Source organism: Lissotriton helveticus, chromosome 10 (genome assembly GCF_964261635.1).
Source record: "Lissotriton helveticus chromosome 10, aLisHel1.1, whole genome shotgun sequence".
NCBI lineage: Eukaryota > Metazoa > Chordata > Amphibia > Caudata > Salamandridae > Lissotriton > Lissotriton helveticus.
The window spans coordinates 555,911,678-555,937,994 of NC_136071.1; the positions used below are offsets into that span (position 1 = coordinate 555,911,678).

The following is a 26,317-nucleotide window of genomic DNA, read 5'->3' on the forward strand; positions in this document are numbered from 1 at the left end:
GCTGTACAATAGAACGCAATTGTGACTGACCATGTTGTAATAACAGTAAGTCTTGCGATAATATATCGATTGCTGAAGACACAATGCTGTCAAAAGAAAAAATTCTGAAGGACAGAGTCATTAACCCATTTTTCACTACAGAAAGTGATTTTTCCAAATTAATACGGTCAATTTCCCGTATTCTCTCTGCTGTCTCAATTTGAGTAACCTTCCAGGCCTCATTGTATGCTGCATATACAGAGGCTGCTATGAAACGCTTTTGACGCTGTTTGCGTGGTCCCATTATGAAATCACGCAAGTCAGCACCATCAGTAAGTAAAGTTAGGTGTTGCTTAATTTCAGGCAGTGTGGAAGTTTGTAGCCACTGAAGGCATAATTTGCCCACACTGTAGGTTGTTATTATCCCTGGGTGATGTCTTTGGGGATATCTAGGGTCTGGCCTGGTCATTTTGAAACCCTGTGTTTTGTTCAGGAATCTATCTTGACAGTTATTTGTATCTGTGGGCCAGATCAACCATTGTTTCCAATCAGGATGTGTTCTGTTTTGGTTTAATATATGGTTTAATATATGGTTTACGTCTATCTCTTCATCTGTATCAGAGTTATTGCTAAACATTATTGGCTTTGGAATAGACGGTTTATTTAAATCTTTGATTTTGGCTAAGCCAAGACAGGTGGTTTGTTGAACAGTGTCATTTAAAAATATCATTTGTTCTGGGATCATGCAGGCTCTTAACAAAGCTTCTAAACCCTGTACTTGCCAATCTTTTGTACCCCAAACACTTTTCAAATCAACATTTTTGTCCCAATAATCAAATCCAAAGGTATTCATTTTTTCGAAGAATGAATCTGAATATATCAATTTTGTGTTGGTTATCATGGTTTTCATCCCTGTCTTGTTTGACAATTTAAAATAAAATGTTTCAGCATTACTTGTGTTAAAACCTGAAAAATATGAATATTTGTCATAAACGGTTCTTGAGCTCCCTTTTGGAGGTGTAGCACAATGTTCCCATTGATTATAATTTAAAACATTTCTAGGTTGTGCAGATTTATGTAAAAAGTGGTTACCATAGTGGTTATAGCAATACATACTATCATAATTTGTAGAACCTTGCAAATAATCATGTTTTGTAAATTTAGCAGACATTACTAAGTCAGACATCATGTTATTACTGTTTTCGAAGTCCCAATCATCAGCAAATGAGTTTGGTTTTGCAAAGTCACTCAAGGAGATCTTGATTTGGTGTGGTTATTTCAGGATCTCGACCGGACCATACATTTCATAGTCAGTGTTGTCCCAGGCTACCCCACCAGGTATCGGATTGGCTGTGAAGTTGGCTGAAGAAAGTTCTCTTTTCTCGACGTGTGAAGATGTGTGTGGTTTGAGGACCAAGTTGATGTTCTGACTTGCTGTGTCCATTTTAGCATATTTTCCCTCAATGAAGCGTCCCAAAGTAAATACCATGATGAGCCAAAGTATGAGGATAAATGCACCAAAACCCACCCAAAATTCAATCCATGGAGAAATCAGATATGTTTCTTTCAGTTGGTTCAAAAGTTCCTTAGCTTTGTCTTTAAAGGATTTTGATGATGGCTGTGTCTTTGATTCACTGAAGCCTTCAGAGGAATCATCGAAGTTGATGAAGTACCCGGATGCAGTTCTGTCAATTGTTCCAATTGCTTCAGGATTTTTGTTTCTTGCATTTTCACTTGGTACTTCATTATAGATTGGTGTGTCTCTGCTAAATGTTTTTATTTGGGTTTTCAGAGGTCTGAGTTCTATTGCATCGTTGCATAGTCCTTGTTGTTCTTCTGTAGGCGTTTCGAATGTGATGAGCCTCTTTGTTAGGACCTCTGTACTGGTAGCAAACCTTGGTGTTCTGCTACTTATTGGGAGTCCACTTGGCCTACTGTTTGTTATCGGCCACATGTTGTGGTTTTACCAGGTCGATGGATACAACTCGGTTCTCCTTTTTACCAGCAAGTGGCGGTAGTACAACTGATCTTGTCCCGTTGACAGACAAGACAGGAACTGCTTTTCTGTAAGAAGGCCCAAATTCCTTCTTTACCGCGATCTTCTCCCTGACTAGATCCCCGACTTTTGGAATCCAGACAGGTCTTGCTGGGACAGGTGGTGATTCTTCAGTGGTTGTTGGCTGTTGTTTCAACTGTATGTTGCTCAGGTCTTTTCTTGTTTTGTTTAAGTCCTGCAAAATAGCCAAACGGTCTTTGACATCAAAGCTTTTTTCTTTAACCACTGAAGTCTGACTGTCGAGGTCAGAGATAATCATTCTAGTTCCAAATAATAATTCGTACGGACTGAATCCCTTCAGAGAATTTCTTGGCAAGTTATTTAGACTACGTTGGACACTTATTAGATGTTTGACCCACCCAGCTCCCGAACCTAATATCCTTTCTATTATAGATTGCTTTCTGCCTTGGTTTTTTCTTTACACCATCCCTTACCCTCAGGAAGGAAGTGAGAAGATTCCCGCTGGACTGTGCTCATTCGGCCATGTTTCCCCCCAGGCTGGTGGGCTTGAGTGAAAACAATGGTCGAACGTAGCATGCTCTTAGCGTATATGCCATTTAGACTCGCAAATCTTTGTATAACAGTCCGGACGTCAGCCGAGTGCTGGTGATCTACATTATAAGTGGAAACTAGCCTGTATATGTTAATCGCAAGCCCTGCTTTTTATTGGTCATATTATCTGCCTTGATACGACGAGGTATTAAACTGTTTCTCTCCCCACTGCGATCTCTGTTGCAGTTTAGGCAGTTTTTTACAAACATGGTGTAATGCAGGCTCATGCCTGGCCACCAGTACCGTGATTGTAATTCTTCCAGAGAATCTTTCAGTTTGAGGTGTCTGAGACCCTCGCCCATGTGTGCGTCTGCGATTAACAAGTTTCTCCTGTCCTTGTTTGGAATCACTCTATCCCCCACTCCAGGGATTCGAGCAAAAGGGACGGAGTTTGCATCGATTATGTATGTATAATTGAGTGGATAGTTGATCGGTAACGCTGAGCAGTCGCCTTTTGATGACGTTTTCACTGCCAGCACTGTTTCACCGTCAATGTATTTTAATGTACGCTTTTTTCGATCTACGGGAGCCGGTTTAGTGGCTGCCGCTGCGGCTGTTTCAGCCAATGAATTCCCTACAACGTGAACGCCATCACGCTGATGACTCAGTGAGTGTGTCACGTGAGTCTTTGGTAGTTCTTTTTGTAAAAGAGCTATTTGTTACCCGGGGCAGTTTCTGCTTTATTGGTGCATCTGTGTCATCTTTGTAACCGTTTTGAATCCATGTCTGCAAATCCTTGTTGTATGATTTGACGCAGTAATATGAATCGGACACTATAAGTGTCGTGAATTCGCGATCCGCATTATCTAGCGCCATTTTTAATGCTATTATTTCAGTTTGTTGTTCTGAATTAGTTTCTACTGAGTGTGATTTTGTTAATAGAGGTCTTAGTTTACCTCCGCGCCACACTTCTTTTGTAATCTCACATGTGGGGTTGTATGCATGTTCTCCCCAAACGGAGGGTTGAGCATGTCCGTCTGTATAGATTACACAGGCGTAATGTCGTAGAGGCAGAATGTCGATTGGCAGAGGATACGTCTTTTCATATTTTAGATTTTTTAATTCTTCTAGTTCTGGATCAAAGTAGTAGTATACTTTGTCCGTTGTGATTGAATTCACCCATTGTATCCATTCCGGATTCAATGTTGTTGTTGGTAAATTACACGGTGTTGTTAGTGCCTCAAAGGCTGATTCTGCTGTTCTGACTGTGATATGTCTACCGTCAGCTATGTCTTTTTCTCTAGCTATTGCGGTTTGAACTGCACGAATGATTTTTTCTGTATTACTGAATTTCTGTTCAGCTTCTGTATACAAGTGTGATTTGAATGCAATTGGTACCTTTTCTCCCTCATTAGAGGTCAGGTATGTGAATCCGCATCTCCCTGGGATGACTCGAATCACAAGATTGCGTGTGTTATCACGTGTTTCTAATTTTGTTTTAATTAGCATGTCTGTTTGTAAGGATCTCAAAATTTCTGTGTGTGTTTGAGTCCAATTGGATCTTTTAAAGTCTGGTTTAATTAGATCATAAAGGGGTTTGACCCTTTCTGCGTAATTTGCAATGTATGTTCTTCCGAAATTTAGGAAGCCTAGAATTGACTGTAGGTTTTTTAGTGTTTTAGGAGCTTGGATTACGGCACATTTCTCTAGGAAATTGTCTGCCAGGCTTTTACCTTCACTTGATAACTCATATCCTAAGAACAGGACTGTCAGATGGGCAATTCTGGATTTTTTAAAGTTGAATTTGTAACCCTCTGCAGCGAACCCAAGTATTATGGTGTTCACTCTTTTCAAGTGAGTATCCAAGTCATCATCTGTTAAGTAAATGTCATCGACATAAGATAATGCTTCATCATCATATAGTTGTAGTAATTCTGTTACTCTCGCTGAGAATACCCCCGGGCTGTTCTTGTACCCCTGGGCTAACCGACAGAATTGTTTTTGAGTGCCATTTACTGAGAATGCAGTTAAATATCTGCTCTCTGGTGCTATGTTTTGACAAAAGAATCCATTGGAGATGTCCAAGGTTGTTTTGTATTTTTTGCGCACTATGTTATTCATTAGTGCAGCACTGTGTGAGTTTTGCACTGCAAAGGTTTTTGCAACATGTGTTAAGGTGTCGGTAATCCAAAACTAGACGATATGAGTTGTCTGGTTTGGAGACCGGAAACAAAGGATTGTTCATTTGTGAGGTGCAAGTTTCAATCACCCCCTGGTATTCTAGCTGATCTAGTATTTCATTTACCTGTTTTTTAGCTTCTTGCTTAATTGGGTACTGCCTTTGTGCAGTAGGTTGTGATTTTAACTGGATTTTGTGAGGAGGAGAATCCTCATCCCATCCTACATGATTTTTATATAAAGCAGGTGCTAAGGCCACTGCCCACTTTCTAGCAAGTGTGTATTTTTTATGAATCGGGATTTGATTCGAGAAGGCAGGCATAATTACTTCTTCGCCATGAGGGCACTCCCTGACAAACTCTGGTGGCCAGTCTTTTTCAGCTAGAAGGATATCATAGCCCTTGGAGAGGTTATCCCAAAATAGTCCCCTTATTTTCCTAGTCTTATCTCCCTCTATACGTAATGTTATCTCGTATATCTTGTGGGGTTTGCTAACTCTGGTGTCTGCAGTTTCCACTTGAAGATATTCATTCGTGTCCACTGTCTCCAGATGATTCATAAGGACTTTGCGAGCTATGCTCACCTCTGCTGCGCTGTCTAGCATTGTCTGAGCCCACTCTCCGTTTTTCAGTTGTGTCCTCAGTATTCTCGGCATTGTTAACTACCTTGATACTGGCTACCTTTTTTTTTGGAAATTGTAATTTCTTTTTTAGCTGAGCAGGTTCCTTGTCTTTGGACTTGGCGTGCTCTTCTCTTTGTTCTGATCGTCCTCTTCTTTCCGATTTCTGCGAGGAAGTCTGAAAAGATTGAGAGGGACGTGTATCAATGTCTTGATATCTATCAGGTTTTTTAATATTATCCCTATTTCTAAGGTTATATCTATTCCCAGAGGGGTCACTCTGCGGTGACCTCTGTCTTCGGTTTGGAGATTTTTCTCTTCGCCTAGGAGACCTTCCTCGGGACTGGAATTTCTTTTCTTTAGGATTGGATTGTTTGTTTCCATCCCAGTTCTTTTTTGGTGAATTATTATTAAAAAATATTTTTTCTGGACTTTCAGTCAGTTGCGGTTTTACTGGTATTCCACCTAAACTATCTCTACCTAGTTCCTCATAGGATTTTTCTATGATTCTGGCAATTTCAGCTGGTTGGTCTGCTATATTTGTCTCTTTTAACCTCTGGCGGATCGCCACGTTTGCTGCTTCACCTTTTATGTTGGCTAGTAATATAGCCGAGACCTGCTTGAAGTCTTTCAGTAATTTCATACCAAGAGTTAAAGCTGGTTCTGGACCGTATTCATCTTGAATTTGTTTTAGCACATCTGGTATCACCGAAATGGATGGAACACCGTGCGTTTTTGTGTAGATTGAAGCAAAGACTGTACCCCAAGTGTCACAGTCCTCTATGTGTGGTGCGATTCCCATTGGGAGACATATGGTCAGAATCCTGTGTTTTTCTAGCGGGGTGGTGTCAGGAAACACCGCCTCTATTTGGGTGATTTTCTGTGCCAACCAGAATGGTATCTGTTCCCGTTTAGCCGGAACTTTACCTAGGCAGGATTGGATGTTCTGTGGTGTGATTTTATTTGTGTTCCCCTGGTGAGGGGTCAGCTGTGGTAGTTTAATCGCTGGCTGAATTGTTGAAGTCCGTATTACATACTGAACTAATTGTCTATGAATTTTTAGTAATTGTTTTAGCTGTATTAACAGCTCTCCTGTAGACATTCCTTCGATGTCTGGGTGTGGTGTGTATCCGGCTAAGACCGGCCACGTTGCTCCTGGTCTACCTAAAGGACCGAGCCTTGTAATGTGATTGTTATGTATTAGGGCGCCATCAAATAAGAGCAAATGCTCTTGGAATTTGAGTGGTACTTCCACCTCCTCGAAAGGAGTGTAAATGTCGGGTGGAACCTCTATTTTGTAATAGTGGAAGTACTTTGTTACAGCATTTGCTGCTGGAAAATGTATCCATGTATAGTATACCTCTGTCTGCCGATATTCGTGTGCCTCAATTACGAATATGACTGTGCCACCTCTAGGTGTCAGTCCATTTTCTATAAGTTTTAGAGTTATAGATCTTCTTTTGATGACCGGAATGAGTATTATATCCGCGTCTGCTGCTTGCATGGTAGCATCAGCATCTGCAAGTTCAGTTGCTAATCTAACTGCCTCTCTTTGGTCTTCACTTCCTGACATTTTACTGTTAGAAAGGTTATTCTTTTTGTTTGCAGATCAGGTTTCTTATGGAAACAGAGATTAGATGCACAATATTTTGGAACTGTTTTATCCTTCAACGTTGACTAAACCAAGAACCATACATAGGAGTTCCCTCCTGCGAGGTTTTGGAGGATATTACCTTTCACCCACTCCAGACGTCTTTGGAGTATTTGGGAAAAGGGGTCTGAGTGAGAAAGCACGACTGAGTTACTCTAAATGTCTTACGTTAGTTTTATCGCCCTTTCCAAACGCGTTGGGCGCCATGTAGTGTAGTTCCTATCTTCCCAATAGGCTCTGCGCATTGGAATAATACCTACAGCAGTAAAGGCCTAGGCCAGACGTTAACTAGGTCTACTACTGTCGATACTAGACTTAAGTTTTGGGTTTGCCAGCGTAGCTCAGAGTTCGCTAGAAACTTTCTCGAATGTTCAAGGAGGAATTAACTTCCCTGATTAGACAAGAAGGGATTTAGTTTCTGACAACCATAGAACATGACAACTTTGCTCTCCCCTAATCAAGAGTCAATCTCGAGAGTCGTGTGAGCACAAGGCAATTATTTTACTCAGTCAGTACGTGCATTCTTAGTCTCATCAGATTGTAGAGAAAAGGAAGAGACGGGCGTGTTCAATAAAAAGGTGTTATTTATTGATCAGTCTCTTTTCTCGTACAAGAGAAATGGATCGATATTATTGCAATACTTATAGTTAAGTAAAGTGCATACATTAAAAGCAATAGTATAAAATAATACTGTAAAAACATTGATATGGTTTCTGAGCCATATGATGTTTAAAATGATTAAAATATATTTACATACACATATACATTTGACTAAACGTACTCAACTGGTGTTTCTAAATACGCCTACCCCGTGTACCTGACCTAAGTCTAATGCGTGGGCGGGAATAGAAAGTTACAGTTTAAGTTAAGTTTGTTTTTGCCAAGTGAATAACTAAAGAATTCTCTGTGAGGGGTTATTCAGTTCTGTACCTGGAAGTTAGGATGAATGAGGAATGGTATCTCTTTCTCTGCTCTCGATATTCCAGGCTGCCTGCGAGGGCTGCCCAGAAGCGCCGGTGCTGGGTCTCTCGGCTTGAGATAGCAGCGCGTCTCTCAGCGCGTCAGGAAGGCGGGGCTGCTGCCAGCGGGGTCTGCTTCTGCTCTCGGCTTCGGCAAGTATGGCTGCTCCGTCTCGTCACCACGCGTGTCTTTGCATAGGGCAAGATCGGCAATATTTATACCTTAAAGGTGCCGAGATTGACGTAAGGATGGACATAGATACGTCAATAAAGATGTCATACGACTTGCTCGTTAGCACATTCTTTACTAAAGTTCTCTGTGAAATCAAAACAATGGCCGCACGGATTTTCCAGGTTGTCATAGGTTTGATTTGTTATGAGAACGTCGTATGCCTTATCAGGGGCTGGAGGAATATCGCTTGTCTAATTAGATCTCAAGCGTTATGACCTAATCAGATAACACGTTCCTGTGCCGTAGTGTGACTGCGTCAGATAACGGTATCTGCATCATGGGGGCTTTTCTTGCCTCATGGGCTGACTGTTAGTTAACTTGATAGTTAGTTTAACCAGAATAGGGTCAGGAATAGGGGGATCGATTCAGAACCTATAGGAATACATGACAATGTTGAGTTCCAAAAGTTAAAAAATGTACAGGATTAGTTAGCAGTCACCAAAGAAGGTGTAATACTGCAAGCCTCAGGAAGCTTCATACCTAAAAGCCTAAGACAGAGGTTCATTGAGCTGGCCCATGAAGGATACCGTGGTATCATGGCCACCAAGAGAGCCTTAAGGCATTGAGTTGAGAAGGAACTGAAGGCATGCCATGTTATGAATTGGCCCACGGTGACGCAGCATCCAGTGAGAATGTCTGACATTCCAGCCCATTCTTGTGAGAGGGTTTCAGTTGACTTTTTTATACCTTTAGGAAAAGGACATCATCTCATGGTAGTCATTGACGAGTATTCACATTTTAATTTGGTGAAAGACCTATTGTTGATAACCCCATAGAACAACTTGATAATATTTTAGCTAAGTGGGGCATCCTGAGATCCTTAAATCTGATAACAGCTCACCCTTTAACAGAAAAGAGGTCAAAGAATTTCTTGTACGACTCAATTACAAACATCAACAGAATACACCCCTCTGGCCCCAGGCCAATGGTATAGTTGAAGGATTCTTGGGCACCCTCAAGAGGGTCACTCAACGAGCATTCATGGAGGGGATCGATCTAAACCAAACGCTCTGCCAGGCCCGCTGGGCCTATTGATCAACCTCTCACTCCAAAACTGGTGAGAATCCAGTCCCCATGCTCTTTGGGAGAGCGTAAAGGGATAACTGGGGGGGGGGATCAGGAAGAGGCTGCAAACGCCGTTTTGGTAATGCAGGTTTTATTTTCATGTACAACTTTTTATGACGAAACGTCAGTCTTTCTTTGGCAAATTCTGCTGGATCCGTGATGATTCCGCTGGTGTTCCTCTTTTCGTGGGTAGGTGTGTTTGTTTTCTGTACGGGCCTTCTGGTGTGGTGAAAGCCTCCCTCTCTCGTGGCAGCCGTAAGGAAACACAAAACAATAGGACCGTTTTAGTTTAACGTCCTCGTACTGTTATTAACCCGTGGGGAACCAGGGTAGTGAAGGGACACCGCTGACTCGTGCTTGGCTAAGCGTTTTGGTGCGGGAATCGTGGGGTGAACCGTGTAAGGAGGGAAGGGAAAGACAAGAGCAACGGGGAAGATAACAGGAGAGTGTACCCTACTCTATCGTGGCACCGCACTCCTCCTCCCCACCCAGCTCGAAAGCTTCTCCCGTACACGTCTCAGCCACACTCCTCCCTCGGGAGTGTGGCAGGGCGCAGCACGGAATCGTTGGCCTCCTGGCTCGTCTGCTTCTCCGCCTAGCTCGTCTACTTCTCCTCCTAGATAACGCCGTCCTTCTCTCGCGTCCTCTCCCGGTCTCCGCTTCCGTTCTCCTTCGGTGACGTCACCTGCTGACTGTGGAGGTTCCGTGTTTTTCACCAATCCTGTGAAGCTGACGTCACGGTGGGTTGGGTCTCCCTCGGAGTCCTGCGTCCAGTTAAAGGCGCCGCTTGCGCTCTCTTCCGACAAGCTCTGCCAAGGGTCCCGTTCGTCCTGAAGGGAAGGAGGTGAGGAAATGGAATCAGTGAGCCGCCACCATTCCACCTCTTGTTTGTCCCCTTGGACGAGGTGCTCCGTGTTACAGAGAGCCATCAGAACAAAATGACCACACTGGACTCCGGATCGATCAGTGAATGGTGACAAGGTTCAAGACACCGGAGCAAGTAAGTCAAAAAAGAAAAATGAAAGTGCATGCCAATCAACATTGTCATACCCAGGTGAAAGTCTTTGACAAAGGAGACAAGTTGTGGCGTGCAAGGGAAATATGGTGACAGCACTCATCCTGGACATTCCATCACTTGGGAAACATCACATTTTAATCACGTACTGCACTTGTCGAGTCCTGAAACCATGCGTGAAGCGACCCAGCTAGCAGGTCTGGGTCAAGCGCCTGAATCTATTTCGCCATTGCCCTATCGGGGTGGACCACGATCATCTAGGATCACCCAATCTGGCAGGCAAGTGCGAGCGTCTCGTTAAATAGAGGAAATGAGATTTTAGTGATGTCTGGCACTTTTAATTTAACAAAGGGGGAGATGTAGCATATTGATGTTATACGCACTGGGACCCTCGTGTATCTGGGTGGACGCTGAACAGAAACTACGTGCGTCATATGCGGGGAGGTGTTAGGGTGTGGTTAACGTTGATTATGAGATAATGCAGTGTATGAGAGTATGCTGAAGAATAAAGAAGTGTTTAACTTCAGATCCCATGTGATGTTCTTCATTCACATGATCCAGGGCTGGGGAAGACGCTACACAAACACACAATAACAATTTATTTAAGAAAATAAGACGTAGAGTACATTTAATTAAGGGCTGCATCCATACACCAATGCCCTAATTGTCCAAAAGGAATGCTCACACAGGAGCATTGTAACAATCAAATATAGCAATCATAATTAAAAGACAGGAAAGAGGGACGGGGGTGCAGAGGAAATAGATCAGGGCTCCAGTAGGAGTCTCTAGGGTGAAGAACGAGAGGCATGCCAAGCTCCATGACGAGGGTCTGCAGGATCCAGCATGAAAAAATTCAGGTATAACTGTTACCAGGGCTTTAAGTGGGCCGGGTCTCATTGGTGCTGAGCACCGGCCTCTGTTTGGTGCCCTGGCACAGGCGGTCCGTTTTTTTCCGGACTGCAGTGACAGCAGGCACATCGATGTGTGCGTGCTCACACTGTTCACTTCTCACTAGGGGAGACGTTAAGCATGATATCAAGCCAGGTGAGCATTGTAGGGGGAAGGGTAATCCTTTAAAGAGAGTAATTTTCTCTCTGGATTTCCCTTCCCTTTTTGGAACTCAGGAGCAGCAACACTGTCGGGCAGGGCCCGAGTCGGGGGTCCCCTCACTCTTTTCAAACTTAAATACAAGTCATAGTGGCTGATTAATTATCTTATGCAACTAACAACCATTGACAAAGCCAAAAGTCCTGACTTCTTGTAAGTATGATGTTACTTGTTGCATCATACATCTGTATGGAATGACAAACAGCAAAATACAAATCGGGCGGCACACTGCTTAGCACAGAATTTTAGTTTACGTGTTTTAAGCCCCGTCCTTAATTTTAGTGGCCACGCCCCTTTGAGAGAGACACACACACACCGTTTTTTATCCCACCGGACTGATACATTAAAAGCGAAAGGATTTGTTCTAACCACTAAAATAACATGGAGTGTGTGTTCTGACGGAGCTCTGTGCATTAGCTGAAAAGGGCTTGTTTCGCAACTGTCATGGTATGAAGCCAGACTGTTCACACAAGGTGACACGGGTATTTTATCTGCACATAAGGATTAATCATACGCTCATACCTGGATCTGGTTCCGCAGACCCTGCCCCCGATGCACATAGGGATTGGTTGGGACATCCCTGGCAGGCTGATCCTTTACCGGCTTCGCTGCTGTTGCTTCCCGGACAATCTATGTGAAAATAAGAGATGGTAAAGTGTAGTTCAGGACTGGATCGGAAGGCAGCACGGCGGCGACAGCAGTAAAACACTTTAAATGACACAAGTCACCCACCGCCAGGCGCGTTTTCTGGAACATCAGCCATCAGTGCGAGAGACACTAACACCAGTAGAGACAAACGACGGACTACTCCATTATAGCAGCGTGGAAAGAGAAAAACACGGAACTAGAAAAACCAGGCATCCATAAAAACAAAAGACAGACCACTGAGTGACGCTAACAAAAATTACCTACCCAAATATATGAAAACACGCATACAATTTAAATAGACTCCCCTCCCGGCTCCCCAGCACTGCAAACATGGAAGTGTCACCCATGAGCAAAGTAGAAACGTGTCAAATATGATGGGGGTCTGAACTGCAGGGGGCAGTGGGATTTGTTTTTCCTCTCAATGTGTTAGATTCCATTCATAATATCTTAAAGAATGAAACAAGAATTTATGTTTTTGCCGCCTAATGACAAATAATAATGTAATCAAGTCAGAGATTATTTCACAACTATTAGTGACGTTTTGATCTATTTATAGGATCAGAGTGAGGATAAACGCCTCGGTAGCATACATGACATTTTACAACAAGAAAGTGGGAGATTTAAAAATATGTTTCCTCCACTGACTTCTACAGAAGTGGCACCAATTTCACGCGGGAGACACCTTAAAATAAAGCAATTTTTGGCTTTACAATTCGGTGGTCTCCCGCTTGAATCAGGTCTGTCCTGTGTGTATGAAAGGAGGGGGTTCCTCTCGGAACCAGCGGTTATTACTGAGCCAGTTCCAGGATCGGGGACATCCCAGTGAAAGACCCTGAATTTGTCCTGGTGTAATGCCGACACATTTTTCAGCTCCTGCACTTTGTCTGCTTTCGACACAGAGAAACAACCTCCAAGGTGTTAGGGTAGGTTTCTTAATTTCACTTCCAGCTGGCCCATCACAAAGAACTTTAACTTAGTTAGAGGGCCATCACCCCACCCTTTATTCAAGTCCTATCCTGGCTGGAGTCTGTCTACAGCCTAACACCTTGTTGTCAATGCCACGGACAGCCTTTTGCCATAACACAAGTGCTTAGGACCCAAACTATGATTTGGGGGCAATTTTGGACTTTGTTGCGCTCTCACATGTAAAAGATATGCATACACTGTAAGAATGAGTGAAAAGTGCAGATATTATTGGCCGGTACCCGAAAAGAAAAGGGACTGCCATATGCTCACTTTAAATCAGTGGTAACAGAATTGTGAAGTTAAAATTGCTAGCAATAGTAAAAATATGGACCAGAGTGTGCCTCTCTACATGGGTGGCGTTGAAACTAAGATGAGATATGTTAGAAATGGGGGTCTCCAGTTGGCAATGGTTTGCACCCTTGTCCAAGTAGGGATCCTTCTTCCTAGTCAGGATAAGGAGGATACACTTCTAAAGCCCTGCTCGCCCCCTAGGTAGCTTGGCAAGAGCAGACAGGCTTATCGCAGAGGCAGTGTGTAAAGCATTTGAGCACACATACAGTAATACAGTGAAAACAAGACAAATGGACACAACACCAGGTTAAAAAATAAGTAATCTTTATCTAAACCAAATCAGACCAAAGCGACAAAAATCCACAATACAGTAATTAAAATGTAATCCTTAGAAGGCAAAAACAGTTCTGTCCATAGCAAACTATAGAAGCAACACTTTCAACACAAAGTACCTTGGTTGCGTCACAATCATGAACATAAACAGCCACAGGGAAGGTGATGCATCAGTTCCTTACACCCAGGGAAGGTGATGATGCAGTTTCTTACTCCAGGGGAGGTGATGCGTCCATTCCTTACTTCCACGCTATTGAGGTGATGTGTCGGTTCCTTACTGTGCGGGAAGGTAATGCATTGTTTTCACACTATGCAGGGAGGTGATGCATCGGTTTCTTACTACGGCCCAGCATTCTTGTTAATTTTGGCCCCCTGGTGTGATGGGTGGGGATCGGGGATGCGTCGGGTTTCACTGTGGCGGTCTCTCCAGCTGTGGTCCCACAATGCAGTTTCTTGCAGCCGCACAGCAGGGCCTGCTTCGAAATCAGCGTGTTGATCTGGGACTTCAGTGCACAGGATTCAGTGCAGGGTTGTGGAATACCTATAGCCCAAAACCTCAGACATATTGTGTTGGGCCAAGGGCAACAAGTTTTCATGTGTATTTTGTCCTGGGACAAGTACACACAACCCCCTATAGCACAAATCCTCTGGCTGCCAATTTACAGGTCCACATTTTGGATCAGGAAAGAGCATTGTCTATAGTTAAGGTAATATTCATGCCCTTGTGCTAATGCTGTTCAAACTTGTATTTATGGTTCATTAATGCAAAGCCTTTATTATCAGGGTGAGCTCTCTAACTAAATGTTGTAAGCTCAGACTGTACTACTGACAGTGGTTCCAGTATACAAATGTGTACACACGTTTTCAAAGTTTAGCAATACAAGACTATGTATAATGCTCCCAGAATGCTCTCTGATTAGATGCAAATATTTTCAGAAGGTTGAAAGCAAGATTAATTCTTTGCTATTGGATACAATTTTCATAAAAAAATGCAGGTAGGAAAAAAATGTACAATCTTCGGCACCATTTCTCTGCAGCATCATTTATAAAATGTGTTGATGTACGCTAGTATTTCCAAAAGATGTTCATAATAGAGAATCAGTGAAACCAGTTACAATAAGATTATGGGTAGCATTAAAATAAACAAGCAGCCATAAATAAAACTTTTATAAAAAAAAATAAACAAGCATTTGCAAAGCCAGTAGGTCTGAAATTGGTGGTCAGCTTTTTGGTTTTGTCAATGCGTGACTTGTTTTGGCATGTTTTTTGTAAAACATTATTGGTGTGGGAGCTGCAGGCCCTCACTATTATAACAAACATTGGCAAAAGCAAAAATAATTTTCGGTCTCAAAAAGCACACATTGCCACAGTAGTTTCTGGCACTCAACAAAACTCCTTTGTGTGCCGATATGCTCCTTGTGAAAGAGCAGAAAAAATGCTGTCACAGTGAAGCCAGCCGATAGACAGTGACAGAGAGAGAGAGCAAGAGAGAGAGAGAGAGAGAGAGAGAGAGAGAATTTTAATAAACACAAAAGGTCATGGTTAATGGTAGACCTAATTAATGGCCCAATTATTAAAGAAAGTCTCAAAAAGGCACCCATGGTGTATGTCCTTGCATTAAGTGCAGATATATGGATTTCGTGAATTCACAAGAATTTACAGACGTAGGCCAAGAAATAGTACTATTAGAAAATATTTGTGAACTGCATTTTAGAATGAGCAAATACAAATGTGTAGATTTGCTTATGTGAAAATCTGAGGCTTGCAAGTTAACTTTTCCTCCAACCACTTTTTTCCCCAACAGTGGAAGACGTTTTACCCATACCATTGTCAGGAATAAACTTCCAATCCTTTTCAGTATGGGAAAAGATTAGAAAAGAGTTGGCGAAAACCCTTAAATAATGCAAGTTAGGAGGTTTGCACAGACTCAAAAGGGCATTCCAACCATGGAACTATTCCTTACCACCACCTTCTGCCCTAGTATGTAGATCTGCAGAAATGTGGCAACATAAGGGAATTGCTAGTGTTCAAACCCTGCTATGGTATGAGCCCTGGCATAATCAGAGAAGCTATATCAGAGCCCTTATATAATGAGATTGCTGTTATAATTTGTTGCCGCATTACATGGCACAAAAGGGACCAGTGGAATTTGTTACAGGACAAGTAGATTTATGAAGCAACCTGCCCCATGGACAAGTAGATATTTTATTAAATTTCACACCCCTGTCAGCATGCGGTGATTTCTTCAGTCACGGACAGGCACTGTGTTGGTTTCTTCAGCGGCACATCAGCAATGCGCTGGAAACAGGTGCAGATGCATTGCACTTCTCTTAGTTGTTTCTCTTTTCCAGCTCCCACCAGCAGGAACAACCTCCAGACGCCCAATACAGTAACAGGCACTTCTGGGCAGGTCAGAACTCCCAGCAAGGAAGTTCAGGGAGCTGGTCGTGAAGTTTGGTCCGGGCCCCAATATTTATACTGCACTTCCCATTGTTCTCTTGTGGCAGACAGGCTCTGTGCTCAGTCCAAGCCAGTTCTGTCCTTTCTAGTCCAGCTTCCTGGCAGAAGGGGGAGACATCATTGTGCAAGGCAAACTAGGCCCATCCAGGTGAAAGGAAATCTCCTTTCCCCTACTCTAAATTTAGCCCAGGTCTATTCAGCCCAGCCCTGACTCATCTAGGAAGGCAGGAAACACCTTACCCCCCAGTGGCTGTCTACAGTGAATGCACATCACCCCAAAGCCAGGCAATCCACAAACCAGCAGAGGCACACAGGATGGCTAAGCAAGAAAATAGAGTGAAACAACTAATGGAACTCACACCCTATTTGGGTGGAGAAGAAAGCCCTCACACACCGACCTAGTCAGTGTCATGCTTCATCATCGGGCCCCACCAAAGAGGCCGAGTGCCTCTTTGGTGTGCTGCGACGCCAGAAGACTGCGGAGCTGGTTGTGTGAAATGGGCGTGTTGTGAGGTTAACTAAAAGTAAAAGTGTCTAAAGGGTATCTACAAAAAAGTTTAATGAATGATCCCTAGGACACGGATAAAAGATTTATGTGTCTGAATTTAGTGCCAAAGGTAATGGATGGTTAATTCAGAATTAAGTCAGTCAACATGTTTCAGCCTTACGGGTGGTTTAAATTTACCTAGGCATTCGTCAGGACAGGAATAAACCCCGGCGGTATGGACTCTCTAATCGTCCACCCTGACCTGGGGGCGTGAAAGTGAAAAACTAATAAAAAGTGATAAAGTGCATAAAAAGGTGGAAGAGCGCAATGCTCATTCCAAAAATACTCCTAGTTATGGAGTGTATCTGCACCTGCGGAGCAAAAAAACAAACAAACACATAAGACATACAAACAATTAGTTGTAACGCTGTGTCATCACGTTTTTTTGACCATGGTGCTCCATAGTAGTGGCATAGAATGTGTTTCCCAAGTAAACGCTAGAATTAACACCATCCACAAACCCTATTGGGATGATACATCTAGCTCTGGGAAGTGAGGTGAAAAGGGTGTTTATATTAAAAAGCACAAAGTAGCCAAATGAGGGGTTAAAACACGATATGGGTGCTTCAAGGGATCAATGGACCAAAGGTCTGTGACCCCCAATGAAAGGTTGCATAAATACCAGCATATCTCACTTTAAAATATGGCACTAATTGCTCCATGGGTCCCAGGAGGGGGGTAGGAGCGTCCCTGGCACATCCTAAAAGTAAAGAGGAAAGGCTAGAAATGCACAGAATCGGAGTTAGACTTAGCTCGAAAAAGTAGTTTTTGTACGGTCATCCTGGTAAAGTTACTCACGCCCTCAGCACTCGCTGCCCACTTGAACACCTGGTATTCCCTCAAACCGGACCCCGACAATGGAGAGCGGAACTGTAGTACAATAACTGACTTCAAGGAACAAGCCTCAGGCCTAACTGACAAACTGAGAGAGAAGGGATATCCATCATCAACCCTGAGTAAAGGTTTTAAGAGAGCAAGAAACCAGCCGAGAGAAGCCCTGCTGGAAGAAAAAACCAACAATCAAGAGGGGGTACCGCTCACCTGTGTAACTACATTTAATGGTCTCTCTAACCACATGAAGAAAACAATAAATAAGCATTGGAGCATTATAACGTCAGTGAAGAAGGATTGGGAAAAACCTATTTTTTCCTTCAAAAAAGGTCGTAGCCTGAAAGACGCTTTAGTTCATACTCGCCCCAAAGAGAAAACAAACCCCAAAATCCCTTCAGTCACGACGACATGGGGTCTGCCTCCGATCATAGGGCACTACCCATGTTCAGATTGCAGCGTGTGCCATCTAACGGAAGCCTCGAAAACACTCTCAATGGAACAAGGAAAAACCTGGACACAGACTGCACATACCAACTGTAATTCCACCAATGCAGTGTATCTAATCACATGTCCCTGTTCCTTACGTTATGTTGGCATGACTACACGCAAAGTGAAACAGCGTATTGGGGAACACCGGAGTAACATAAGGTGTAAAAAAGCAACTACAAAACTAAGCAGGCATTTTTTGGAGTCCAATCATACCACCAACAATATGAAATGGACAATAATTGAGATAATCACTGGCACCACAAATGTCGCCAGCAGGCTCTTTGAAAAGGAGCAGCGCTGGGTGTACCGCTTAGGGACCAACATCATTGGGCTCAATGATGATATTCCGTGGAATACGGTTTTGGGCTGATAGTCCCTGCCTATTTGCCACCTACACTTCTCCCCCCCCAGCTCTCTCCTAAACCTAGTGACTCAGACATCTTTAATATTTGTAAAATATGTGACATTATAATGACTCTTTAAGTTTACTTTCCAATAGAAGTAACTTCTGTAAACTCTGTGAGATTGCAATCCTTCCCAGCACCAAGTATATATACTTGAGAATTGTACCAGCTTAGCATTTATTATTCCCAATTTTGATTTACTCGAGTAAAATTACTCCATCTTTTTCACCATCTGTATCCAAATAACTTAAACACAGATGCTGGCAGATCTTTGCATTCGTAACGATCTCGGAACACAGGCTTCGTTTTGCTGTTCTGCTTTTGTTTACTTCTTAGGAGCCAGCTCTCCTATAGGTTAAAGAATCCAAGCCTCGTTGTGGAGATATACCGCGCCCCACTCACCAGAGTGGCGCGCTCTCAGGCCTCGCTCCCGCGTGGCCACGCCCACCCGGAAGAGCGCCGAGGTTGAGAAACAAGCATTTAAACTCATTTATCGGCCCCGCTCTCCATCGTCGGGGTCCGGTTTGAGGGAATACCAGGTGTTCAAGTGGGCAGCGAGTGCTGAGGGCGTGAGTAACTTTACCAGGATGACCGGACAAAAACTACTTTTTCGAGCTAAGTCTAACTCCGATTCTGTGCATTTCTAGCCTTTCCTCTTTACTTTTAGGATGTGCCAGGGACGCTCCTACCCCCCTCCTGAGACCCATGGAGCAATTAGCGCCATATTTTAAAGTGAGATATGCTGGTATTTATGCAACCTTTCATTGGGGGTCACAGACCTTTGGTCCATTGATCCCTTGAAGGACCCATATCGTGTTTTAACCCCTCATTTGGCTACTTTGTGCTTTTTAATATAAACACCCTTTTCACCTCACTTCCCAGAGCTAGAGGTATCATCCCTATAGGGTTTGTGGATGGTGTTAATTCTAGCGTTTACTTGGGAAACACATTCTATGCCACTACTATGGAGCACCATGGTCAAAAAAACGTGATGACACAGCGTTACAACTAATTGTTTGTATGTCTTATGTGTTTGTTTGTTTTTTTGCTCCGCAGGTGCAGATACACTCCATAACTAGGAGTATTTTTGGAATGAGCATTGCGCTCTTCCACCTTTTTATGCACTTTATCACTTTTTATTAGTTTTTCACTTTCACGCCCCCAGGTCAGGGTGGACGATTAGAGAGTTCATACCGCCGGGGTTTATTCCTGTCCTGACGAATGCCTAGGTAAATTTAAACCACCCGTAAGGCTGAAACATGTTGACTGACTTAATTCTGAATTAACCATCCATTACCTTTGGCACTAAATTCAGACACATAAATCTTTTATCCGTGTCCTAGGGATCATTCATTAAACTTTTTTGTAGATACCCTTTAGACACTTTTACTTTTAGTTAACCTCACAACACGCCCATTTCACACAACCAGCTCCGCAGTCTTCTGGCGTCGCAGCACACCAAAGAGGCACTCGGCCTCTTTGGTGGGGCCCGATGATGAAGCATGACACTGACTAGGTCGGTGTGTGAGGGCTTTCTTCTCCACCCAAATAGGGTGTGAGTTCCACTAGTTGTTTCACTCCATCTACGTGGCTTTTTGATACCTCAACCTCTCTTCTTTTGTTTATTTGCATAAAACCGGGGATCAAGAGAGTGTTCCTTATTTTCCCTGTCTCTCCCATTGTTATTTTTTTAAGCAAGAAAATACCCACTTTCTAAAAGTGGTATTTTCAAACACACAATATAAAAATCATCTTTACTAAAAGATGCATTTTTATTTTCTGAGTTCAGGCATACTAAAAACTCCACCTTCCTATCGCGTCCCAGTGGTAAGTTATACTTATAAGATGTTATAAATTAACTCCCATTCTAGCCTATGGGACAGATAGCCTTTTAATAGTGACAAAAAAAAACTTACAGTAGTTCGCTATCAGGACATGTTACACACATCAGAACAAGTCCTACCATTCACATCCACATCCACTGCACCCTGCTGAAAGGGGTACCCTGGGCCTATCATAGGGGGGTCGACATGGCAGTAGAGACTGTGTGCAGACACTGCAGTGGGAGGTCAGAGACCCCCAGGAAAGGCTGCTTGTGTGGGTGCCACAACCAGTGCTGCAGGCCCACTAGCAGCATTTGACTTACAGGCTCTGGGCACACACAGTGCACTGTACTATGGACTTATTAGTAAGTCGAATAAGCCAATCATGGAAACACCAATCCATAATAACAATTTACACAGGGATCATATGCACTTTAACACTGATCAGTAGTGGTAAAGTGCCCAGAGTCCTAAAATCAACAAAAACAGGGTCAAAAACAGGAGGCCCAAAAGCAAAAAGTCTGGGGATAAACAAGCTGAAAACGCTAGGTGTAATACGATACATTTAAGGCGGACATCTTTTCCGAATACAGATTTGCCGGACCATGTAGCTAGTTTTCTATATGATAATTAACCTAATATATAATTTAAAAAAAACTAATATCTCTGATGATTGATAGTCACAAATCCATTGAATGAATGTTTAACCAAGGGCTTTCTCACCAGGAACTCTGCATCTAGATATGAGCATTGCCTGTATGAAGATAAATCTATAGTGGCAAACTTTTGTATTTAAAATTTATGTTCAGCATTCTATCGTTATCCTTTTCACATACAAGTGTACAAAATCAAAATCATTGTTTTGTAAACAGGGGACCCCTACATATTGTTACATTTGCTAACTGTAGGGACTAATCAAAACAGGTGAGTAAAGAACTTAAGTAGCAAAAAAAAATTATGTACTGCCCTAATATATTCCATATTTTGTCTACACAAGAGAAGAACAGACATTCAAGTAAAACACATAATGAGTACGGTATGTGTCTGAAATATAATTTATTTTTGATATATTTTTTAGAAAAATATTATTTTATATATTGTTTTTGTTCCCTTTTCCCATTTTTTTGGGTTTTACATAAAAATTATTTTTTACAAAATACATAAATTTTACATAAGCAGTGAAAATATAAATTACAAAAAAAACACATATATACATAACGTAATTGTGGTCGATGTTTTTACTAATGTAGGCAATATGTTGTTGAACAAAATCAAAATCATGTCTTTTTTCCCTAAACAGGTCGAAGACGAAATGTAGTTCTTGCTTTTCTGCTCAATGAACACCAACCTTACAGCCAAATGGCTTAAAATATTGAATGAGGGTATCTGGAGGGTGAGTCTTGTCATAGTTATTCAAAACGGAAACTTCAGTCGCATGGTGTTTGCACTCTTGGGCTCCTGTTAGCTGCATGTAAAGTAAATAGGCGCCTGGCTACTGATTTAAGTAAATTACGTACCCACTGCACGTAATACTCAATGGTTTTCATATAATTATTTTTGTCAGATGATCAATGTTCTTTGTTTTAAGTTTTAATAATACATATTTATATTCTGCATTTTACTGTAGTGTTTTTAAGTTTCATGGGCATTGATCCAAACTAAACTATCTTGTTACATAAAATGCCCTGTGCAACTTTCGTTCATGCCTGGAAACTGTAAAATTGCCGAGCATACATTATTCCAGTGAAATCTGCCCCTTTTTAGGTCTCGGCCTGATCCAGCGCAAGCGCTGTTCTGGCCGAGACTTTAGTAAGCTGCTTGAGAAAGTGCTACTTTCCCGGCGACCAGCTTACTATCACGAGCACAAGCCTGCGCGGGACGTGCACAGCACTTTTTTTCATCGCGCGTGCGTCCGCACAACTCACGATTTTTTTAATTTTAATTATTTCATTTCACCCTCGTGCGCCTTTAAGTTTATCACCACGGCGCCCCACGGCCGGTGATCGGCACTGCAAGGACGCTATATGTGAATCCTTGAGCCCCGGGAGCCTACACGCTATTATTAATGCGTTCCCCTTGTGGCTGTCCCCACACCTCACTACCCAACACTCGCTCCTTTCGGATTGCGGTCTTTATTTAGACATTCCGTGTGTTGGTATCCTTGCACGTCATGCAATTTTAATGCGCTCCCCTTGTGGACTTCATGCGCAACACTACCTATATTCTTTTCAGGTACCCCGTTGGTCTCACCATGAAGTCGCTGTTACATGCGTCGATCGATGCCTCGCATTGGCTTGCATATGTGACGTGGTCAGACACAGCGGTCTAGTCAACAGTCTAGTCTTTTTTCCCCTCTGTTGCTTTCAGGTACGTCATCCATGCAGGTTCAGCTGTCTGTAATTACCGCATGCCCTGCTGGATTGTCTGCACACAAGAACTCACACCGACGCTTCCAACAGTGCTTCGGTCTGTGGTATTCCCCCCCCCCCCTCCCCAGTGAGTGAGCGACTCTCCTGTTTGGCGCTTGTACTATTTATTCAACTTTGTAAGCACTTGTGTGAAACCTGTAGCAGTAGTGTCCAAATAATGCGCTGCAACTCTTTAGCTAGTAAACGTTGCTGTTCGTCCTACTTACCTAGCTGGTTATTTTGGAAGGAGGAAATTTTAAAAAACAGTTTTAGCGATGTTCTCAACAGCATGTCTTGACTTTCTATACTGCAACATGTACCTGCTTTTATGAAAAACAGAATATTGTGTTAACCACTAGTTAACATCCAAAGCTTGCAAACCACCTTAGTTTCACGTTTTACTTCAACGGACTCTTGTATTTTTTTAATACTTTTATGGCTCTTGTTATTCCTCGCCATATAGCTTGTCAGGTGACGCTAAGATATAAATCCCAAGTGCAAAGGTCCCGATGGCTCGTCCTTCTGAGGCAGCTGCATTTTCAAGCATCGCCAATTTTCTTTATATATGACAGTGTAGACTGCCCGCGTTCCGTGATCTCTAGAAAACAAACTGATCAGTTTTTTTGAAGCTCTGCAGACACTTATAGCATGCAAGCAGCGAGTGTTTCACGTAGGTGGATGCACTATAGAGCTAAATGTGGTTACTATAAAAAACAATTGTTGCTCTATTCTCGTCTTTCCTGCCATCCTCCCAACACCCTCCGACAAAGGCGCAGGCTCCGCAGCAACTTATTAAAGGTAAGCAGCGGGTGTTACATGTATTACGGAGCTGAGTGTGGTGACGTTTTTTTTTTAAAACAAATAAGTTACTTTGCTACCGATGTTGCTTTCGCACTCCAGATGCAAAGGCAGGCTAAGCAGAAACGTATTAAAGGTGAGCACCGGGTGTTTAATGGAGGTCTCTCCTGGTCAATGTTTCGCGAGTCATAGCAACATTTACATTAGTCTACTTGTTCCATTTGCACCGATAAATCATTCAGTAGCGCGTTTATCTACTGCGCAATAAGGCGACTTCCTCCTCATATCTCGGTTTGAGGGCCTGACACTGCTCAATGCAGTGTGCGCCAGGGCCGCATGCAGCCTTTCCTTTCTCCATGAATCATGCTGTGAAGTTCCCGTCGCCCTTGCTGGGGCTGACTGCAGCATGCAGGCCGGGGGGTGGGGGGGTCTGCCTGGGATGGGGACGAGGGAGCTCCCCACAGCCGCGGCCTGGTGTTGATATGTTAAACAGACTCTTGTTTAAATAACTGATGGCCAATTGCTGGCAGTAACAGCTCCTATTAGTTCAGTCAGAGTAATTGGCTTGACGGACAATTGATGCCTGGAGCTGGGGGAGGTTGGCACCCCTATCCCTGCCTTGAACATTGCTCTCCCCCTGCAAGTGGCAGATGGTGACATTTCAAAGTGGGGAGGCGTAAAACAATATCTATCTATCTATCTATCTATCTATCTATCTATCTATCTATCTATCTATCTATCTATCTATCTATCTATCTATCTATCTATCCATCTATCTATCATCTATCTATCGCCCTCACGCTATCTATCTATCTATCGTCCTCACTCTATCTATCTATCGCCCTCACTCTATCTATCTATCTATCTATCTATCTATCTATCTATCTATCTATCTATCTATCTATCTATCTATCTATCTATCTATCTATCTATCTATCTATCTATCGCCCTCACTCTATCTATCTATCGCCATCACTCTATCTATCTGTGTCTATCTATCGCACTTACTCTATCTCACCATCACTCTATCTATCTATCGATCGCCCTCACTCTATCTATCCGTCTATCTATCTATCGCCCTCACTCTATCCATCTATCTATATATCTATCTATCTATCGCCCTGACTCTATCTGTCGTCCTCCTTCTATCTATCTATCGCCCTCACTCTATTTATCTATCACACTCACTCTATCTATCTATCGCATCACCACAGCATCAATCAGCACCACCACAGAATCCCTCAGGGGCACCACAACATCACTATGCGCTGCCACTGCATCACTCGTCGCCACCACAACATCACTCAGCCCCACCACAACATCACTCAGGGCCACCACAGCATCAATCTCTGCAACCATTCAACAACTGGTTCAAATATGTTCTCTCAATGTTTCAAGCTTTATTACAAATGTCACAAAAAGATGTTAATATTTCACTTCTGTTCTTGGATTTTCGTCACAATAAAATATACTGAACATAATCTCCACAAATGTTATCTACAAAAGTTTAAGCTATTGCCATTATAAATTACAATAACTTTAATTTAAGTATTAATTATTTAAAAAAATTAAAAGCCAGTTATTTGTAATAATCGATACATCTAAGTCACGTAAATACAACACATATTGCATTACAAATGCTATAGGTGTCACATTTGCGAAAGTTAAAACTATTGGCATTGTAAATAACAAAGCTATTAATTTAGCTATTTTCAAAACCAACACATAAATAAAAAAATTGTCATTTACAATACCAATAGCTCAAACTTTCCTAATGCGAGACATATTGCATTGCAAATGCTTGTTTGAAAGGTGCCTAGCTGTGGATTTTGGACCCTAGCTCAGCCGGCACATAGGGAAACCTAGCAAGCCTGTACATTTTTAGAAACCTGACTTCCAGGGAAATCCAGGATTGAGTGACCTCTGTGGCTCTCCCCACGTTCTGTTATCCAGAATCCCTTGCAAACCTCAAACTTTGTAAAAAAAAAAACATATTTTCCTCACATTTCTGTGATGGAAAGTTCTGGAATCCACAGGGAGCCACATACTTTCTCCCACCAAGCATTCCCACAAGTCTCCACATAAAATTGGTACCTTACTTGTGTAGGTAGGCCTAGTGCCCGAGACAGGAAACGCCACAAAACACAACGTAGACACATCACATTTTCCCAGTGAAATATGACCCTTTGTTTGCAATGTGCGTAGCTGTTGAGTTTGGACCCTAGCACAGCCAGCACCAAGGGAAACCTAGCAAACCTGTAAACTTATAAACTAGACACCCAAGGGAATTTAGGATGAGATGCCCTGTGTTGCTGTCATCAGGTTCTGTTACCCATAATCCCTGACAAACTTCGAACTATGTCAAACAAAAACACATTTTCTTCACATTTCTGTGATGGAAAGTTCTGGAGTCTGTTGGAAGCCACAAACTGTCATCCACCCAGCATTTTCCTAAGTTTCCAGATAAAAATTGTACGTCACTTGTGTGGGTAGGCCTAATGCCTGCGACAGGAAACACCCCAAAACGCAACGTGGACATATCAAATTGTTCCCTTTTTTTGCAATTTGCCTAGTTTGGGATTTTGGACCCTGGGTCAGCCGTCACCTAGGGAAAACTAGCAACCCTGTATATTTTTGTAAAGTAGACACCCAGGGTAATTAAGCAAGGCGTGGCTTGTATTGCTGTCATCAGGTTCTGTTACCCATAATCCCTTGCAAAACTCAAACTTGATTTTTTTTAAAAATACAGTGACTCCCCATTTCTGTTATGGAAAGTTCTGGAATATGTGGGAAGCCACAAACTTCCACCTATCCAGCATTCCCCCAAGTCTCCCAATAAAAATGATACCTCCCTTGTGTAGGAAGGCCTAGTGCCTGCAGCAGGAAACAGGCCAAGCTGTGGATGTTGGACCCTAGCTCAGCCGGCACCTAGGGAAACCTGGCAAACCTGTACCTTTTTGAAAAGT

The 26,317-nt window shown here is 42.7% G+C and overlaps 1 protein-coding gene across 2 annotated transcripts in view; it reads right to left on the bottom strand.

Annotated features, from left to right (window-relative positions):
- NUBP1 (NUBP iron-sulfur cluster assembly factor 1, cytosolic) overlaps positions 1 to 26,317 on the bottom strand; it is a 267,266-nt gene that overhangs the window by 175,417 nt on the left and 65,532 nt on the right. Inside the window, exons 1-2 of one of the 2 annotated variants that reach the window (XM_078663099.1) lie at positions 12,086 to 12,221; positions 11,876 to 11,983 (exon numbers count right to left, since the gene is read on the bottom strand). In XM_078663099.1, the coding sequence (XP_078519225.1) occupies positions 11,876 to 11,983; positions 12,086 to 12,116 (139 nt within the window). In that variant the 5' untranslated portion in view covers positions 12,117 to 12,221. Of the gene's footprint in view, positions 1 to 11,875; positions 11,984 to 12,085; positions 12,222 to 26,317 lie in introns of those variants that run through there. The other variant, XM_078663098.1, reaches the window with a different exon arrangement.